Genomic DNA, 22,107 nt, shown 5'->3' on the forward strand with positions numbered 1-22,107 from the left:
TTACGTAACGTGAACTAAACTTATGCATGGGTGATACAAATAGTATATTTTCAGAAATTTAAATTGTCACAGGGAATATTTATGAAAACCTAATGAAAATGTTTTTAAATAATGCTATGAATTTTTTTTTTAAAGTCAATTAAATTTAAAAAAAGGAAAGTGCTTCAGTATCAGACAAAACCCCTACCACCCACCATGAAAGCTGGAACGCCCACTAGTGGGCAGTAGGGACCAGGTTGACTACCATTGATTTAAACAATGGTTAAGCTACATTAAATATCATATATTACATTACATACTTAGAACGTACAATGTAACTTCTTTTTATAAATGTATGTTAAACCTAAAAAAATTGACCATAATCGTGACACAGTATTTTAAATACTGTGATTTAAACCTAAAAAGTAAAAAAGGGATATTAAGATGACCGAGTGACGAGGAAAAGTAAAGATAAAATGAGGGCTTTTAAAAAAGACACTCAAAATATGACTGGGATTTTGGTCCAAAATAAGATTAGGGCACCACTTTCTTTCTGTCAAGCACTTTAACTGTCAAGACACTTCTCAGCTGCCAAATCCAATTTTAATTTACTTTCAAATCAGTTGGCAACTGCTTCAGTAAATTCCGGCAGTTTTCTTGGTAATTTTTTTTAGAAGTGATTTGCTACTGCCTCCTTCCTAAGGCTGAAAGGAGTGATTATCCCAAGTTCGCTTAACTGGCTTTGTGTCCAAAGAAAGACTGGAACTTATGGTCACCCAGTTTCTACCTTGGTCCCTTCTCCACTATAATCCAACTTTATATTTGTATAAGGAAGGGCCATGCACTTAACAGCCCCAGCTCCAGCTGCCAAATCTTAGCGCTCTTAAGATCATTTTTTCATCCTTTTTGAGAGAAAGCCAACTTGACTGTTGAGTATCTAATTAGAGAGTATCTCTTTAGGGAGGAAAGGAGGTTAAAGGCATGAAGAGTAAAGAAATATGTCACCTTTTTTGATTATGTAAAAATTTTTTAAATCCTTGGAAACCTTAATAATGCTGTATATAGGTTAATGATATTCTTAATTAAAATTGATTAGAAAAGAAATAAAACTGAAAACTGAAAACTTTTGGATTGATTTTCTAGTTTAGCAGAAAACTGCAGGAAATCACAGCTGCCAGTTTTTTAGCTGGTATTGATCCTCATTTAAGTTGTATGCATAAATTATCAAGTTGTAATGCACATATATGCATATATGTAATGCACATGCATGCATCAAGTTGTATGCATATATAATACCGAATTGTATGCATATTGAAGGTTTTTAAGAAGAGACTGGACAGTCACTTGTCTGAAATGGTAAGGTCTCCATCTTGAGCAGGGACTTGGACTAGAAAGACCTCAAATCCAGCTTTATTCTGAATTGAATTGAGTTCACCACAGGAACCTAGAATTGCTTTGGTGTAGTATATGTGAATTTTCAAGCAGTTTTGCCCTTTTTAAATCAAGAGATGGAAATTTGGGCAACGTTCAGATTTTCTAAGTGCCATCCTACATTTTGTGGTATAGCACCAAGTGTGCAGATATCCAGTTGGTCCCCCATGGCCAGTTTATGCCATAATCTTTCAATTTAAATTTTCAGATCGTGATACTTCTGGATCTTCTGCAATTCTTTGCCTTCTACCATCTCCTGGTATTGCTACATCAATTATCCATACTTTCGTCCTTTTAACCAGTTGTATCTGCTGTGTTAGGATCCAAGACTTTATCAGTCTATATTTGGAAATCCTATAATATTTTAATCTGTGTTTAATCACACTTGGCCAATAAAAAATTCTATTCTATTCTATTCTATTCTATTCTATTCTATTCTATTCTATTCTATTCTATTCTCTGCACATTTTCAACTACTTTTCCAACTATATTTTCCCACCAATTTTTCATTACTGACACATAGAATTATGAAGCTGAAAAAAATATCTGATCAAGAAATATCTCCTAAAATCAAAGAAGATAAAGGAAGCACTAGAAATGTAAAGCAGCAAATAACAGCTATAGCCAAAAAGATCAGCAGCATAAAACTTAAATTGCATACTATAAGCAGACTCTCCAATTTCAGTTGAATCAGAAACATTTCTATCAATCCATCGGTGGACAGATTGCAATGAACTAGCCAACACCTGACGAAGAAGAAATAGTGCATTTCTGAGCAACAGCTATGGGACAACCCAAAGACATAGAACAAGAATGCAGAATGGATAATGGATGTGAGTAAGAATAAAAAAGAAACTGAAGTGAAGAACTTGTAATAAGAGAAAAAGGCAGGGAAGATCAAGAATTGGTCAACAGAAGGTAAAGATGAACTGCATGGGTTTTGACTGAAACATCTACACCCACTCATTGCCAAGCAGTTTAATGACATACTGGAAAGAGGTGAAATGGATGATTTCTGGCATCTGGTAAAACCTACCTGATAATGAAAAATTCAACAAAAGGGGCTACACCAGGCAACTACAAGCCAATTACAAGCTCACCAACAATTTTCAGATTACTAATTGGTGTGCTAGCTTTTGGTATCCAGTCCAAAAGCATCTAGTTGAAAACAAGTTCTTTCCACTTGAACAGAAACGAAAATGCCCAAACAGCAGAGAAACAAAAGATCAGCTCCTAATTGACAAAATGATTTTGAAAAACTGTAAGAGAAGGAAGATTAACTTGAATGTAGCGTAAATTGATTACAAGAAGACATAAAACTCCCTGCCCCGACTAGATAATCAAGGGCCTAGAAATAACAGGACTCTGTAGAAACCTCAGAAATTTTGTGCAAAGATCAATGGCACACTGGAAGACATAGCTGCTGATCAATGGTGATAAACAGAGAGAGGTTAATATCAAGAGAGGAATCTTTCAAGGAGACTATCACTACTGTTTGTCATTGCATTGATTCCTCTGTCAGTAATACTGAACAAGTCAGGTCATGGCTATCAAACATTAAAAACATCTGCCAGGCTATCCTACCTTCTTTACACGGACAATCTGAAGTTATTTGGAAAAAGATTGTCTGAAACAGAATAGCTCAGCACTGTCTATATATACAGCCAAGATATTGCATTAGAGTTTGGACTGGACATAGATGTCTCTGTTATCAACAACAGTAGGATGACTGTGGCAAAAGAAAGTAAAGTTAGTACCAGTAGTAACAGGGGGTTTGGATGCAATTCCAAAACATCTGGACTACCACTTGAACATCATTAGCCTTGACATATTCACCTTCAATCAATTGCAAAAGGCAGTTTACATGAAACTGCCTACATCCTGTGACAATACCTTTAATATTAAACAATACCTGCCTCTCCCAGATTATTGGGAAGGATTCAATAAAGGGACAAAAATGTGAAATCCCATCTAAGTATCTGGCTGTCTATGCGACCAACCATAACAAATCAAGAGTTCCAGAAAAGAAGCAAACCCACTAGAAATAGACCAGGTTATGCCTGTATGGGCTCATGTCCCATCTACTTCTCCTACGAGACTGCAGGGAATTTGGGAGCAAGACTTTTTAAGTATCCCTCTGACAGCCTTGCAAATTACACCAATCAGCAAGCACAGCCAGAATTCTACTGTACTGTAAAGTTAACAAAATCTTGCAAGTCTGAAAATACACTTCTCCCTCTCTCCCCTTTTCAGCCCAAAAAATTAGGGAGGGTCCCATCTGAGCTGATTGCCACATCCACATTCCTGTTGTGGGTTATGTTGTCTTTTATCTGACCATTTCCTTGGCTGCATCTCTCCTCCCTTTCTCCCAAAGTTATTTCCACATGTCATTACGCTCCCTGGATACCTTGCTTGGTATGTCTCTCCTTATAATAATTGTACCAGATCTGGCCTACAAAAATAGATATTTGATCATTTCTTGATTGCTCTTTCTTCTTTCAATAATTTTTATTTTGTCACAGGTGTGAACTGATCACTTTCTGAGATTCTTCACTTCTTTTCTCTCATCCATTTAAGCTTTCCACTCCATTCACCCGCTCCTTGCTGTGCAGAAGCAATTGTAAAACATGCAATGAATATGTGTGTAAAAGGGTAGGTGGATGGGAAGGATATGTGTTATGTGGACATCTTATTGGACAACTAGAACATCTGTAAACCCTCAAATTACATTGTTGCATTGTTGGATAAGATCATTCAAATTTAAGAGAGTGAGGTAGGAATGAAAACCTTGATAAGACACATTAGAGGGAAGCAAAAACTCTAAAAGACTGATCTAACTCTAACTAGATTTGATGAGGGCACAATTCATATAGCAATAGCATTTCTATATTGCTCCATAGAGCTTTATAGCACTCGTCGGGCAGTTAATAAGGTAAAAGCATTATTTGCATGTTGCCTCCAACAATCTGGCTGTTGTGTCTGCACCGCCCGAGCCTGACTGAGGAGGGGGACAGAACACTGGCTCTTTATTTTACCGACCGCGGAAGGATGGAAGGTTGAGTCAATCTTAAACCGTATCAAGTTCAAACTCCAGGCTGTGGGCAGAGTTTGCTTGCAATACTGTACTTTAACCACTGCGCCACTGTATTTTGTCAGTAAGTATTAATTTTCTGAAAAAAAGAGATTTAGAGTGCTATTTAGAGAAGTAACCAAAATGTAAGCAGCAGTTACTTGGTTAAAACAACAGCATAAAACATTCTTCTTCAATATGGAACCTCTAGATATCTTGGCCTGTAGCTGCCAGGAATCTCAGCAAGGCTGGCCACTGTATTGGGTGGAGTAAAGAAAACTGGGGGCACTAGGTGAGGGGGAAGGCTAGTGTAGAATAATAATAAAGTTTCACAAATAGGCAACACCTAAGCTGTTGGGAAAGGCTGATTAGCAGGCGAAAAAACTCAGAGTTACCATAGCAGCAGCCACCCACACTAAGCAGTCACAAAAAATGGGGAGAATCTATTGTTAATAAAACAATATGCTAAGATATTTTAAAATTTTAAGAGTTAAAATAGATGCCAGAAACAGTTACAGAAGGACAAAGGCACACAAAATATAATATGAATAATCTTTCCTAATTTGAAGACCATATAGGTTTGGGCAAATATAGATAAAAGCCTGGGCAAGGAAGAGAAAAAGAAGGTGTGTATTTATTTTCACCACTATCACACTCTTCATCCAAAAGGCTTCTGGGTGACTCATCCCGTAACAGCTGAGAGATTAGCTAGGGTGAAAAAATTACTGGCCAAAGACTCAACATTTCAAGGCTCAGCAGAAACAGACTGTTGGGTGCTCAGCAGTGGTGAAATCTGAACCGGTTTGCTGGCTGTGCATGCACGCTGTGTGCCAAGCACACGCTGCATGCGCATGCGCAGTGTGCACCAAACGCACGCTGTGTGTTTAAAAAGCTACCGGTTTAGGCGAACCGATAGTTAAAAAAAAACTACAATCCGAGCTGTGCAGTACACGCCAAAAGGAGGCTTGGAAAGGTAAGTAGAACAGCGGGAGGGGGGGATCAGGTGTGGCGCCCAGTTTAGCTTTGCTAGAAAGCAGGAAATCCCGCTTTCTAGTGAAGCTAAACCACGCAGCACAGGTGATCATTGGATCGTAGCTTTTTTTTACTACCGGTTCACCCAAACCGGTAGTTTTAATCGCCACCAGTTCGCTTGAACCGGAGCGAACTGGTAACATTCCAACCCTGGTGCTCAGTTCCTTTTGTGCACTTCTGAATTCTAGCAAATTCCAGGTTCTCCTAAAAGGTTGAGAAACCAGGCACACCCTACCTGCTTCAACTCATATCAATCAACTTCCCTGTTCTCTCCACAGTGTTCCTGGCAGCCTGGGAAAATTTATGATCATGTGATTCTTTTCTCCCTACCTAACTGGTCCAGAATGCGTGAGGCTCCCACGTAACACCTCTCCTGCGCAAGCTGCACTGGTTGCCGGTGGTCTTCCGGGTGCAATTCAAGGTGTTGGTTACCATCTTTAAAGAGCTCCATGGCATAGGACCGGGTTACTTATGAAACCGCCTGCTGCTTCCAAATGCCTCCCATCAACCTGTGCGCTCCCATAGGGAGGGCCTCCTCAGGGTGCCGTCGGCCAGACAATGTCGACTGGCGACCCCCAGGAGGAGGGCCTTCTCTGTGGGGGCTCCTGCCCTCTGGAACGAGCTACCTCCAGGGATATGTCAACTCCCTGACCTCCGGACCTTTAGACACGAGCTAAAGACATTCTTGTTTCATCGCGCAGGGCTGGCCTAATAGTTTTAATGGGGGCTTTTAATTGAGTTTTAGTTTTTTATTGAATTTTAGTTGTTAGCCAAATTGAATAAGTCTTTTAATAATGTTTTTAATTTTTATATTTCTGTTTTTATTTGGCTGTAAACCGCACTGAGTCCTTCGAGAGAAGGGCGGTATATAAATCAAAATAATAAATAAATAAATAATAAATAAATAAATAAATATATAGGATTATCAGCTGGTTTCATCTAGCTTCCTATAATTTAAACTGTCCATTTCTGTATGTTACGGCACTTTTTCACTAGAACAATATTCCATCGGAGATCCAGAACCCGCCCTCGCCCCCACCCCTCCGCCCCACTCTTTGCTCTTCTTAAGGCATTGAAAACCTGGCTTTTTGCCCAGGCATTTGAGTGAGGAGGTTAACCAACTCTGATAGCCAGTATGATTTTGTTCGCTGACCTTGGGCAATTGTTTTAATTACTGCTTGTTTTTCTGTGCCACCTATTGTTACTATGTGAGATGGTCATCAGCCATGTAAATAGTTTAAATAAAATAAATAAAGTGTTTTTACCTAGCTCTCTAGTAGTCCTACACAGCCGAATACACATTCTTAAAAAAAATATCATATGAATTAAATAACTGTTCAATCATTCCAGTATAAACATTATAAAATATAAGACCAAGCAAATAACACCCCAAAAATATCGGTGTTTGCCACTTTATCCTGTTTCCGTCTTCTTAAAATTTGGAATAATTCATTTGTAAGAGGGGCTAGGATTACAAAAGAACGTATGCCAGATCTGCTTTATTAGATCTGACTCACCTTTCATTTTTATGTTTATCTGATCTCAGAAAAGGGGAAATATCTTCACTACAACATTCTTCCTTAAGTAACAAGTAGTAAAGAACTGCCAAGTGTGAGGAAACTAAGTTGACAAGATAAAAGCATTTGTAGCACAGTGGGACTTTAGTTCTATGGGCAGCACCATACAGAAATTAATGCCGTTTATTTAACGACTGCTTTGTTTGATATTCTCTTCAATGAAATAAAAACGCTTTGGGGAAGAGCAGATTCCACCCTCTTGATGTTCAGGAAGCTATTAAAGTACCTGGCTATTCTCTCAGGCTTTGTGGCAGGGTGATTACTTTTTCTTTCTTTATTCATTTGTCTTTGGATCACTCGTGACTGTTGTTTTTTTCCCTGTTTTGTTGTACTTTTCTTTCTTTTCCCTTTTCAGCTGTAAGTTGCCCAGAGTCACTAATAGTCAGGCAGACTTGAAATGCCAGTAATCCTATCTTCAGCAGGAGCAGATAGATTTTATTGGACTATAACTCTTACTACCTCTCACCACTGGTCGTTGCAAAGGCTGATAGGAGTGTATTTCACCCATCCTTGATTTATATCAAGGCGACAGTTTAATTCAGATAAGATGGAAACACTTAAAAGTAGATGTTTGCTGATCTGGGTAAAGAGCTATATAGGTATAAAATAAAGGAACTTAGAAATCCTTCAGGATTCAAAACTGTGGTCTGGAAGCAAAACTTAAGTTTCATCAGTTTTGGATAACACATCACTCATAACCAAGAAATCTGTTCCCAATTATATATGCATTATTTGCATGCTAATAACATTAAGACAATTGTACATAGTTGGAAACTGTGGATTCATTGGTGCTCTCTGAGCTTGGTTGTTTTGTTGCAGACATTTCTTTACAAAGTAGATAACATCAATGTTACCTAGTTTGCTAAGAAACGTCTGCAAGAAAACAACCAAGTTTAGAGAGCACCAAGGACTCCACAGTTTAACCATGAGGCACAAATATTCTTTTCTATCAATAATTGGAAACATTGGTTGATATTCATTTGAGGATACATAGTAAGATTGAGGTTCACCAATTTTGTGCCAGCTGCACAGACGATTGATGTGTTTTCAAACTCATCACAAAATTCCTCAATCATCTTTAGGTAAATAACCTGTGATGCTATCTCCTTACTAATCTACCATAAATTTGTTTTATTCACACTGTTATTATTGAATATTTCAGTTATAATATGCCTTATTTTCACTAGCTTTTTAAACAAATGTAAATATTATTTATGTTTTGATTGATATGGAATTGTATTTTTTATATTATAAGCTATCTTGATTTCAAAAAATGACTAAGAAATACATATACAATACAGGAAGAATCTAGTTGTGTACAACAAAAATCAAATTGTAATCATCTACAATAGAGATTTCAATTTGTTTGGGCTGAAGGTACCTGTTGTGTCTCGCTCGCTTTCCCCGCAGCCGGGCCCCTCTTATCTCCTTCCGGACGCTGAGGAATGTCCTGGCATGCCTCCAGGCTCCAGCCCTGGCACCCTGCCCAGATAGGCTGAACAAGACGAAGGGCCTGAAGTGCCTCCAGCCCCCAGCCCTGGCTCCATGCCCAGGCAAACGGAGCAACTAGACTCCTCCCCCTCCCCCACAGCATGTGAGCCTGAGGAAGGTCAATTTACCAACAGCTGGAGCCTGGAGAGATCCTCGGTTCAGGAGAATTGATAGGCGGTGGCAGCAGAAGGAAGGGAGGGGCAGGCCTGGATAAGTGCTGAGTCATGGAGCCACACCCCATGGCCTATATAAAGGATATGCTTTCTGGCATTCTCTGAGTCAGGCAAAGTCTACCTTGGATTGCTGAAGTCACTTCCTGGTCTTCTGCCTGCCTTGAGAACTTTGCTAGGACTTTGGCAGAGCTGCAGAGGCATGCCTGATTCGGACTTCCCCGACCCGGCTGTCAGCGGAGGACTGGGACACGACAGTACCTTTTAAAAAACCATTTGGTAGTCACGTATCTATAGCAGGGGGGTCAAATTTGATTTCATGGAGGGCTGCATCAAGGTTGTGTTTGACAGCATGGGGCTGAGGTGGGCATGGCCAGCTCAATGTCACTTATGTTGGGGGCGCCTGTAATGGCTCCCAAGCTGCAACAGTCTCCTGCAACTGTCTGCCAGAGAAAACAGATCTCAGAAGAGCCGCGTGTGGCCCTCCCGAGTTCCATTTTCGCTGGCAGAGGCACCGCAGGCCGGTCTTGTTTCCAGGGCAGCCCCGCGGATCAGATCTAAGCACCCCACGGGCTGGATCCGGCCCCCAGGCCTTGAGTTTGACACTCCTGATTTATAGTTTGGGTTTGAGTTGCAATACTGACTGGTGTGAGAGATATAATTACTCACATTTTAAACCATCTACTAAGGATGCTATGTTTGGTATAGTGATTAAGGTATCAGGGTAAAAACTGGGAGACTGTGAGTTCTAGTCCTGCCTTAGGCACAAAACCAGCTTGATCATCTTGGGCCATGATGAACTGAATGAAGTGGCAAATCATGACATTGATACATCACAATGTACAATAAATGGACCTCCAACTTCACAATGCGTTGGAAATGAAGATGGCTTTGTGATGCAAGTCGGGTTTAATATTCACTGTTCATGGATACAGGACAGTTATGTTTTTCATATTATAAATATCTCTGTATCAGAGATCCCAAATAATTCTTGCTGCTCTATTGCTAAATATAAAATGAATCCTAAGACCCAAACCATTCTTTCTTTGTTAAAATATTAGAAAGTATCTTTAAAGTATCTTTAATTTTATTTTCTGTCTTGAATTATCAAATAGTTCTGATAATTGAATAGTTTTGTTTTTATTCTCCCTTCAAAGGAGAAAAAACCTTTTATATGGAGATATAAAAAAGCATATGGCTCATTCTAAATGCAGTCTTCCCAGTTACTATAGTATTCCTTCCATTACATTTTCTGCATATTTTTTTCTTTAAAGGGAATTCAAAACTCTACAAAATCCACATCTGTTGTCATGTGCAACTTTCATTTCCCTACATAGCTTTCTCTAATAAATGTGTTTTAGTGCATCTTTTAATGTATGGCGTTTATATGAATCTTTGAACAGAGAACCATAACAGCTAGCACATGCTCTTTATCACTTTTCAATCATGTTTTGATTGTTTATATCATTTCAATCCCAAAGTGGCCATTGCTTTTATATCCTAAGTAATTATGTCTATATAGATACAGGTTTAGATATTGTTATATGCATCTAATTTAACATGCAGATCTCTCTCTCTCCCTCTCTCTCTCTCTCCCTCTCTCTCTGGAATTGTTATGTTAACTAATTCAGATGTATGATTTTCAACTTGCAAACCTAAATGAAGCATGCGTTAAACTAATGACGTGTAATCATGTTGCTCTGGATATCTAAAAGACCCCCTAATGCCAACATTAATGTGGTCAAGTCTGTCTGCCAAGCCTGTTTTTCACTCATGCAGAAGAATTAGATGATAACTGGGACTCCACATAAAACCACATCAGCAGGAAAAAAAAAAAAAGAAAAAGATGCTGCATTTTTTCCCCTGCTAACCAAGCATGAGCATTAATGGAAGAAAATGTTCTCTGACAGGATAAAAACATTCCCTCGCTTATTTTGCAACAATGCATGTTTTTACCTCTCCTTATGTATTTCGGTCAATTATTTAAATTTGTATGAAAAGCTGATTGAAAAACGAAGCCTGGTGCAATGATAAGTAATTTAAGCAAGTTTTGCATGTTGTTATAATAGATTTAGTTACATGTGATCCAACATACAATAAACAAATCCCGCTCTTGAAATAAACTGAGCATTTTCTGCCTGATTCTGGTACACAAATCACAGACTTAAAATAACAGATACCTGCTACAGGCAACTTACGCTCTAAAACAGCAGATTTTTCTTTTCTTTTGACCTGCCAAATGATGATAAACTGATGTTGCCATTGCCGGAAGAGCAATCCTCTCAGCCGCCTTTTACTAGGTGGCTCAGTGGCTAAGACACTGAGCTTGTCGACCAGAAAAGTCGGCAGTTCGGCGGTTCGAATCCCTAGTACAGGTCTCCTGCGTGAAGAGGGGGTTGGACTAGATGACCTCCAGGGTCCCTTCCAACTCTGTTGCTATTACAGGAACAGCTGCATATGTCAAAAATGTATAGAATATATATGGGTGGAATTTCTTGAACAGCAGATTTTTCTAATGCCAAAGAAATCTAAAAAATTTACTACATGCGCTCTCTCTCTCTCTCTTTCAGCAAATGGCCGTAGACATCAAAAGATTTTTGACTTTATACCTCCAAGGTAAGATCTCCCATTCTGTATTTTCACAAACGATACATTCATAGAAACCGAAGTGGGGAGGGGGAGAAACATTGTATCAAGGAATTTATTACCAACTGTGCACATTTTTATCAGTCTTTACTAGTTATATCCTGTGATTCTTTAGTTTCCAGAATGTTAGGTAAACACTTTGGATTGTTTTACATCTGCAAGGTTGTTAAAGAATGGGGTTTCAGATCATATCCTTGGACTTGGACATAGTCTTACTCATCCATTATTCTACTTATAGTGAATTTCATCATGTAGCTGTTAGTGAAGCATCAAGAGTTTGTCTATATGAATTGTGACCTGTTCTGTCACACTATCAGTCACATTTTGATAGGTTGCCAAGAACTCCACAAATCTCCTATAGAACTGCATCCTTCCTTTCAACCTTGAGGATGCCCAGATAGGTGGTCACAATAATCTAAGGAGGCATCTTCTCCTACTTCCAAGATTGCAAAGAAATCTTCCTAAATTCATACTAGACTACCAACTTACCAACAAAGTGGTAAAACGACAACAGTTCTTTACTCCTTTAGAAGAAGAAAATAAAATAAAAAGGTTTCCATACCCACAATGCAACTGCAAGGGCAAAGTCAAAAGACAAAGTTCTCTATCTTGTTTGATCAACTGATCGCCAAACCACCAAGATTAAATCCCGCCATTGAAAATAATTTGCTTAGACACCAAAGCCAGCCAAAATCATAAACCCCAACTGTTAAAAATAAAACAAATAAACAAGCGGCTTAATTAAAGATTTGTAAGTTACCCTTTTGTAGAAATGTAAGAACAAAAAGAAGAACAATGGAAGTTAAGATAGCCTTAACCAGAGGTGGGCTTCAGCAGATTCTGACCAGTTCTGGAGAACCGGTAGTGGAAATTTTGAGTAGTTCGGAGAACCGGTAGCAAAAATTCTGACTGGCCCAGGCCCCATCTATTCTCTGCCTCCCAAGTCCCAGCTGATCGGGAGGAAATGGGGATTTTGCAGTAACCTTCCCCTGGATTGGGAAGGGAATGGAGATTTTACAGTATCCTTCCCTTGCCACGCCCACAAAGCCACACCCACAGAACCGGTAGTAAAAAAAAATTGAAACCCACCACTGGCCTTAACATTTTAAAAAAGTAAGGAAAGGGACAAGCAACTGAACGTTCAATTTTGTATAGCGTCTATACAAAATACACTATGCTATAGACACACATTATACACATAGCCTTTCATCACACTCACTTTGTCAGTTCACTGGTCAGCTAATGGACAGGCTGCCTCCTATTTCAGGAGGAGAGCTTCTCTCCCCAATACAACAATGCAGTTAGGCAGCCTACCATAAAATTGGGATGACTGCACTACTATCTGCAACAGGACCCAGGGTCAACCATAAAGGGCCACACATAACCCATCAATCGGATATTGGAAAAACTCAGTGTCAGGCGCAAGCAACCAGATCCACACCTGTAGAGTACAAGCTAACTATTATACTGTATTCTGCCTGTAATACAGGAATCCCCCCAGACTATTTGCCTTCTTTTGGGAACAGATAGCTAAGTTTCTATGGAGCTTAGCAGTCCTGGATCTCTTGCAGCTGTGAAACAATTCAAGGCTAATTCTCTGCTTGAATCATCCTTCCTGCCTGGCTGGGCATTTCCCAACACACAGTTCCACTATAACAAGATTTTTTTTAAAACATGAAGAAATAGTCATAGGGGATTCCCCCTTCTCTGGATATCAAGCAGAGAGACTGGATAAGATGACCATCAAAATGCCCTCTAGCTATGTTTCTTCTTTATCTTTATAACATTAATGTATTCCTGTAGCAATGCTGTGCAACCCTCTGGAAGGATAACGGTAAGAACAAATATGCAATGCTTTGAAGCCACCTTTGGAAGCTCCTTCACAAAGCAAAATGAAACCGTTGCATTGCTTCCAAAGCCTCTCCTTTTATCTGCCTAATATATGGGATAGAGGAAGCTGTCAGGGACAAACAAAGCCCCCTCAGTAAGAAGAATATCACCTTGGGGTCCCAGAGTGTGTGTGTGAGACGCTGATTCAATCCAGCCTCAAGTAACCACATCGCTTCTGTGCCGTGCTGAGCCCAACATCGCTTCCCCAATGTGACGTGCCTCACTGAGACGAACAAAGCCCACTTTGTATAGAATAAATTACTACATATCATTTGAAGTTGAAACAGCAGGCGGTGCTATCAAAAGGCAATATTTAGTCCTTTGATACTTTTGAGAAGTGGAGCAGTGTTGCCCTCATTCTCTCTTCCAAACAGCACACATTGGACATTTAGGATTTTTAAAAAAAAGAAAATTTGAAAATAATAAAAAAAAAGAGATCATTTGACTCTTAGATATATGACGTTACCCTAAGCTATGAATCTGGTGAACGTAATACTGAAAGAACCATGTACGTAATACTGAATGTAACACTGAAAGAACTCAAAGTAAGGTCAAAGAGAGAAATAAATGGCCACAATGCCAATCACATCACCATCTGGAACACCTGCACACGATTTAAACTGTTCCAAAGTCAACATGACTGATAACCTCTGTAATGACATAGGCCATTTATTCACACGTGGCTTATATTATTATCTGACCATTGCTGCAGCTGTCAAACAAGAATGAAATCAGGTTTCACACTGGTGCAGAGGTGACCGGGCAAAGGTTGCGGGACATCTACAAGTTGAAGTTATCTGAGGAGAAGGCCAACAACCTGAACACAGGTTACCGGGTTTACTTACAGTGATGTATGTTGCTGCATATAAACTCAGAGCTGCTTCTTTGGAAGGAAAAGTTTTTCGGGCTTTCACGACAAGATCAGGATTTCCAGAGCAAGCCTCTGCACCACTGATGAACTGTGTAAACTGCTGACATCCCAGAGCTGTGTAGTTGGGTTTGCAAAGTGCAAGGAAATGAGGTGCAAGATTCCCAGTTACTACTTGTCCAGCATTTACAAATATGTCTGTTGCAAAAAGTCCAAATGCATAAATGCCTAAAGAAAGGGAAGGAAAAGAAATAATTAAGTTGCTATTACAGTAGCGCAATAAAATGAATAATCTGATTAATAAAAAAGTTGATTAATAAATAAATAAGGTATTTTGCATATAAGCTTGGTGAAAGGCACACTGCTAAGAGAAAATGAAAACAATATAGAACCGTGATGGTGAACCTTTGACATTCCCGCGTGCCAGCTTACGTGCTGGAAATGGCACGCAAAACCATCCCACGAGGTATGCGTGGCCCCACTGGCCTTCGCACGTGCAGAAGTGCCAATACCCGGAAGAACAGTGGTTCATCGCGCATGCGCAAGCCAGCACCCAAACACCCAGATACTGGCATGGAAGCGCGCCCAATGAACAGCTGGCCTTCGCGCATGCACGCAACGTCAACCCGGAAGGTCAGGTGCCGGCCTGCGCATGTGTGCCGGAATGCCACTCTTCCGGGTTCCGCCGCTCCCATGTGCGCGACAGCCAGCTGACCGGCGCACGTGTGATCACAGGAACGTGGAAGAGGAAGAGTCCGTGCATTCTTCGCGGGATGGTTTCGCGTGCCATAGGTTTGCCGACACTGATACAGAACTTTGTCCTCTCTTTGAACATACCAGTGCCGACATGCTAACTGTAATCTTGATTTATTTTTAGGTGTGTTATGTTTGTAACAGGAAGAATCATTGCTCCTCTCTCTCTGTGTGCCAGTGAATATTAGTGGTGGGGCTGATTCTTTACTGGCAAGTTTTGGATCCTATGAACTGTCTGTGCCCTACCTCTCCTGTGCCATCAAGGGCTTTTTAGATGATAACTAGTTCTCTGAACTACATCTAGAATTTTACTGCTAGTCAATTCAGCTCATGATAATGGAATGCTCTATTGGCATAGGGTGGCTTGCATGCTTTTAATTCCCTTAGCAGCTGCATTTTGGATCAATTGCATTGCTACAAGTGGTCTTCATTGCTACAGTCCACACGTGAGGTTACCAACTGTGTGTGATTGTCCTGGTCTAGATATGGGTGCAACTGGTGTGCTGGATGAATTTGTAAGAATTTTATTGCTACATATCTTCTAAGCAGGAGCTGCGAGTTCAAAGAGACCCCCAAATGATGCACCAATCCTAAAGGGGGAAGTGTCATCTCAACCCATGGAAGTCACCCCTGCACAGCTTCCAAATACTGGGACAAGATCTTGACAGAAAGATCTGGTTGGACTGAGATCGAGATGTCATCAATGTATTGATGAGAGCTGACCTCAAACTGCTCACCTAGTAACCTTATGCAAATGTTAAACAGGAGGGGTGAGAGCATTGAACCCTGAGAAACCCCATATATCAGAGGTCTCTTGTTTGATTCTTTTTCCCTGCCAACATTGTCTGTATCCAACTACAAAGAAAAAAAGAGAACCGTAGCACTCATAATTCCCACAAATGGTCCAGAAGGATAATATTAGAAACCACTCCAAGATTAAGGTGAACCAGGATGATTGATTGCATTATACCAGGGGTCTGCAAACTTGGCTCTTTTAAGAATTGTGGACTTCGACTCCCAGAGATCCTCAGCCAACTTTGCTGGCTGAGGGACTCTGGGAGTCGAAGTCCACAAGTCTTAAAAGAGCCAATTTTGCAGACCCCTGCACTATACCATCCCAGTTCCACCAGAGGTCCGTAGCAAATCTAGCCAAAGCCTTCTCAATTCTACGTTCTGCTTTTAAACCTGACTGAAAGGGTCTAGATAGTTTGTCTCCTCCAGAGCCCTCAACTGCTGCAGCCTGGCTACCTTCTCAACAATGTTTCCCCAAAAGGGAAAAGATAGAGACTGGATGAAAATGGCCAGGCCTGTCAAACCCAGCAGTCTCTAATTTTAATAAAGTAGAGAATCTATGGACTAATTGCAAACCTTAGCTGTCCACTTGTATGTTCCCTGGCAACAGTAAATAAAATATCAGCAATTTCTGACATATTTCGCCAGTATGACACAAATAAAATCCAAAGCCACTTTTACTTCAACTGTGGTCATGTCATTCTATGCAAGTTAGGATCTCTACTCTACAGGCTATCTTGCTCATCCACACATTGTTGCTTGCATCTCAGCCATACAGTAGATGCAATGAACTGATACACACTGAGAATGTTGGTTTTTCAATGGCAACATGGCTTGAATCTTATATAGCGAGAGTTCTCAAGAGCAGAGTTTATTATTAAAGGAGTGATAAGAGTTAAGATTATAGTTGTATATGGGAACCTCAAGAACCCAGAGACAATTCAATTGAGCAAGAGGTTTACATAACTGGATGACACTTCCTAATGCATGAAGATTAGAAAATAACACCCAATATTCTTACCAAGGAACCTGACAGTCCTGCGCACCAGTGGGTTTATATAGCAACAGTCTCCAGTTAATATTGTTTTTTCTTGGTTTTCAAAATCCCGTGTGGCCATCTGTAAGCAAAACACTGCAGTTTCTCCAACAATAACCTGGAAACAATGAAAAGAAAAGGAAGCATTAGATTCCATAAATATAAAGCGATGCTACACTAAAGATAGATTTAAATCCATCCACAGGGGAAAGATCCCATAAAGTTCATTTCATTTTCCAGAAAAAAATTAAAACAAGACTAAAGCCTAACAACACCTTTAAAGGGTGCTGTGTACAAAACACAGACAAACTCTTATAATGAGATATTTGATTGTAAATTACTTTCTGAGCCCTTCTTTCTCAAATGGAGTTTTACGGAATCCTAGCATTTCATGATACTGTAGATTCTGATTGGGGGCGGGGGAAGTCTGAACTTTGCCCATCGCATAATGCCAGTTCTTGCAGTGATGGATTTTTTTTACACACTATAACTCACCTGCTGGCCTACTGCTTTGCTGTTGTAAATATTGTAACAAGGATTTTGTAGGTCAGAAATGAATTTTGGATAGCTAATCCTTACTTAGTGACTGCAATGTTCAGTGAGCATTTAAAATTATGACTATGCTAAAAAAGTAACTTTACAACCAATGGCTACATTTACAACCTTTGCAGAATCCCTCACTGACACAATTGCCTTTCTAGTCAGTATGGCTTCTGCCGTGTTATTTTTCTTTTATGTGCCCCCTTGCAGAGTGAAGAAATTGGAGAGAAAGGGATTATAAGAGAGTAAGGAGGCGCACAATGGGGAATACACATTGGAAGGAATGTAATGGCACCAGCAGCCCCCCCCCCCGCCCCCAGGTTGATAGACCCAAGTACTTGAGACAAGCAGCCTGGTGTATTCCCCATTGTGTGCTTGTTTACTGTCTTGCAATCCTATCCTCTCCAATTAATGTAAATACAAAGATTAATTCCCTTCTTGCTAATTATCTCAGCACAGGAGTAGCCATTCCAAAGAGCATGAGAGAGGGGAAAAATGAAAGCACGGTCATGTGATTTCCCCCGCTTAGCAAAGGTTTCAATTAGTGACAGAGTTGATCGCAGTTATGATTGCTAAATGAGGACTACCTGTAATTTGGCATGCCCCTATTGATCAGTGATCCTCAGAAGATAAAGAGGACCGAAAGAAAATGCTTCAATTCCACTGAGGTGTTTCAGATGGTAGCGCAGGTTAGCAGCTGCATCTTTTCCTTGGATCACTCAGCTGTTGCAGGAAGGCTTCTGTTGCAGCTAATTGATTGTAGAAGAAGATGCAGCTGCTTCAATAAGTCACTGCCAGATCTGTTTTCATGCTTGTGTGTATATTGGAACATCTCTTTTGAGACAAAATGTGGATACTCCCAGACCTAGCAACAGTGCTGCAAGGGCATCAGATACCACCACCCCAGTGGTGAAATTTGAATTGGTTTACTACTAGTTCACTGGCTGTGCATGAGCGCTGCATGTGCACATGCGCAGTGTGCACTACACACCAAGTGCAAGGTGCGTGCGCGCAGTGCACGCCAAAAGGAGGCATGGGGTAAGTAGAACAGCGCACACGGGGGGGGCGGTGTGATCAGCTGTGGCGCGCAATCTTTTTTTTACTTTTAAAAGCATTTTTTATAACCTATTCAGCCGAATAAGTTGTAAAAAAATGCTTTTAAAAGAAAAAAAAAGGCTCTGACGATCACGCGGCTCAGCTGTGATTGTCAGAGCCTTTTTTTTTTAACCTTTTAAAAGCATTTTTTTAAAAGAAGCGGCAAGCGGGGAAGCGGGCAACCGGGCATTGAGTGGGTATGGTCAGGGGGAGGGGAGGCAGGGATTTTTGCTACCGGTTCTCTGAACCACCCACTGCCATTGCTACCGGATCAGCCGATCCGGTCCGAACCGGGAGCATTTCACCCCTGCACCACCCACAATTTTAGCCTCCATGGCTAGAGCCACAGTCTCATTGTCCAGTCCATAGGAATCCCTGTCTTCATGTGAAGAGTTAAACAGCAGGAAAGCAAAGGAATGTTCAGCTGCACAGAGGAGCAAGTGGCATAAGCACATCTACTTAGGGGCAATGTGGTGTTGAAACCCAGAATGATCAGTGGCAACTGTGCTCAGGCAGGAACCCCAAGCCTCCTCTATTTAAGACCCCAGGTGAAGAAGGTAACTTACTGCCAAAACAACTTATCCAACAACCCACCTTGCACTTTCCTTCAAACTCTTTAGTAGCTGGCTCTTCGTTATCTAATCTTGCTGTGAAACATCTTTGAATCCTTGCCCCTACCTTGCCCCATCGACTCCAGTTATAATAAGGACACACACTTCCCCTTGAACTCAAACTATATTTACGTTTATGTCCATGTCTGCTGGGTTTAGGAGTCTCAAACTGTTAAAACAACCAACTGCAGCTGGGATGCGGGGGAGAAGATTCAGTAAGTACTTTCTTGCTTTCGATAAGGATGAGAAGCAACACTAAGAAAGCATATATAAGCTCTAGGGGGGGGAAATCTAGAATTTTATATAAGGGCATGTAAAGAAAACAAAGGTATCCTCCATAAGCTATAAAAAAAGAATCAAGAATTTTATATGAGGCCAATACCTTTCTTACATACAAGCTTCAAGTTCTCCAAGAACTCCAGAGTTCTTCAGGAGGAAAGATGGTAAACAGAGCTAATAAACAAAGTAGTAAACAAATGGATAGACAGAGGGAAAGAACAGCCACCACCGAAGCCATCAAATCTTCATTTAAGTATGCTCTTAAAAATTAATGAGGAAAAATATCATTAGATTCCACTTGCTGGCAAGATCATTTTTGAATGTCACCAGTATCTATCCCTGTTTTAAAGGGAAGAGGACTAGAACTAGGTGGGAATAGAGAAAAGATTGTGGATTGACCTGTCATAGCTACTGCCCCTTTACAAATATCATGGCAGGCTGGAGATGTCGGCCCAGAGCAGAGGTGAGTTTCAGAAGGTTCTGACCAGTTCTGGAGAACCGGTAGTGGAAATTTTGAGTAGTTCGGAGAACCAGTAGTAAAAATTCTGACTGGCCCCACCCCCATCTATTCTCTGCCTCCAGCTGATCGGGAGGAAATGGGGATTTTGCAGTAACCTTCCCCTGGAATGGAGATTTTACAGTATCCTTCCCCTGGAGTGGGGTGGGAATGGAGATTTTACACTATACTGCCCTGCCGCACCCACCAAGCCACGCCTACCAAGCCATGTCATACCCACCAAACCCCGCCCACAGAACCGATAGTAAAAAAATTTGAAACCCACCACTGGCCCAGAGTACAATTAATGACAGTATCATTCACCATGGATCTGTTACAGAAGAGGATATCATTGGCAAAACACTATATAGGGGCTCACTGTAACCATTGCACCAGTATCACTGAGGGAAGTAGCTGGTATTCTTACCTAGTGCTAGAAAACTACTGGAATAAAAGAAGAAAGGAATAACATTCCCCTATTTTTGAAACCATATAATTAATGTGTTTCTTAGAACTTTATCTCTCACGCGCCAGTGTAATTAAGTTTTAGACCCTCCGACATTGGTAGAGAAATTTGAGAAATGTAGTTAGATATAGTTTAAGATTTTTTTTTATAGCATGTTAGTATAATGGGAATAATGCAACACTGAACATGATTAAAATAGAAGAATGTGGCAATAAAACTTAATAGAGTAATACAGGCAAATGAATAAAAGCAATAAAATATGTACCATACTGTATTTACAAGTGAAAGCTTTAAAAAAAAAACCTAGCAGCTTGAAGAGATTTATAAAGGAAATTATTCTGAGGATACAGACAGTGGCAGTAAAGTATTTTTCAACCAGATGCCCTCTAGAAAGATTGCCAGCAGTGGTGGGAATATGCTAGTTATTATCCAACAGATTCAGAAGGAATCTCTTTTAGGAATGTTAGGTCTACGGGCTGCACGTAGCCCACAGTTTTATGTAGCCGGCTGGCTTGTTTTTTTTAAAGTAATAATTTTTTTTAAAGTAATAAATTCACCACTACTTCAAAAGACTTGCTGCCCAGTGCTTCCAAGCTTCATAATCATCACCAGCTCCAATGCTGCCTTTTCTTTACTAGTCAAAGAACAGCTGTTCAGCATATTGTTTTTCAGTCTGTGAGGATTTTTTAATTTATCAGTATGACCCCTTTGCCTCTGTGCAGGCCTAGTCTAGAGCAGGGGACTCCAACCTCGGCAAACTTTAAGCCTGGCGGACTTCAACTTCCAGAATTCCCCAGCCAGGTTTGCCAGGCTTAAAGTTGTCAAGGTTGGGGACCCCTGCTCTAGAGTACTGCATATTTATAGAGGCCTTTATATTGGTTTTATATTCAAAGCACACATACAATGGGGTGCTTTCAAAAATCATAAACAGTTCTTTTTAAATGAAAGAACTAATGAAATTCTAACCTATGGTTTTCCTTCACTTTTCAGGTTTGGTTGATTTGTTTTTTTAAAAAAAATTCTGAATTAGATTCAGGTCATTTCTGCCTGTGCATGCATGCATGGCTCCTTTGCTTCACTAGTTCTTCCAACAGAAGCTTTCCCTGTGTTTACACATGATGTGCAGAGAACTGGAGCAAACTTTTGATGCAGCTGTGCCAAGCCTTCCAGACAACACAGCTGCCTTGGCATTCAGTGGAAAAGCCATTCATTCATGCCCGCATGCTTTGAAAAGGGCTAACAGACAGACGGCTGGATCATCACATATGTAAAACATCTTTACATTTATTGCACAGTGATATGAGCTGCCCAGAAAGGACTGTGAACCTTGAGGCAATTTTATGCTTTTCTAAGTAAGCCGAGCTATTTAAAACTATTACGCACACATATATGCACACACACAAATAAAGAAATTGGGCTATATATGTTTCATCGACAGCAGAATTTTTTAAATATTCTATTTCAGAATCCCAGTTATAGCCAGCAAAAAAACCCAGAAGTAAATCCTCTAAATTCCTAACTAGTACAGACTCAATGATTTGAAAGAAGTAGCTTCTATATCTGAAACCCTTTTATGAGAGTAGGATTCAAACAAGGTACGTAAATTGAACTTAATCTGGAAGGAATGATAAAACAGAATGATTTGACAGTAACAGCGTTATTTGCCAGTACTGGATTTTCATCAAGAACAATTGAAATGTTATTTATTTATGACATATTTTGATTGAACCTTTCACATGACTATATAATTCAGAGGTAAATGTGTCCTCCATCAATACCATTCTGGTAAACAACACCATCAATGTTGTTTACCGCTCTGGAAAACAACAAGCCCACCATCCAAATCCCCACAGCCTCTAGACACTGAGAAAGCACAAATGACACT

General features: G+C 40.3%; 1 protein-coding gene across 1 annotated transcript in view; it reads right to left on the reverse strand.

Annotated features, from left to right (window-relative positions):
* PLPPR5 (phospholipid phosphatase related 5) overlaps positions 1-22,107 on the reverse strand; it is a 92,714-nt gene that overhangs the window by 21,881 nt on the left and 48,726 nt on the right. The window contains exons 2-3 of the mRNA XM_058178675.1: positions 16,721-16,853; positions 14,132-14,382 (exon numbers count right to left, since the gene is read on the reverse strand). Of these exons, the coding sequence (XP_058034658.1) occupies positions 14,132-14,382; positions 16,721-16,853 (384 nt within the window). The remainder of the gene's footprint in view (positions 1-14,131; positions 14,383-16,720; positions 16,854-22,107) is intronic.

This window comes from Ahaetulla prasina, chromosome 3 (genome assembly GCF_028640845.1).
Source record: "Ahaetulla prasina isolate Xishuangbanna chromosome 3, ASM2864084v1, whole genome shotgun sequence".
Taxonomy (NCBI): domain Eukaryota; kingdom Metazoa; phylum Chordata; class Lepidosauria; order Squamata; family Colubridae; genus Ahaetulla; species Ahaetulla prasina.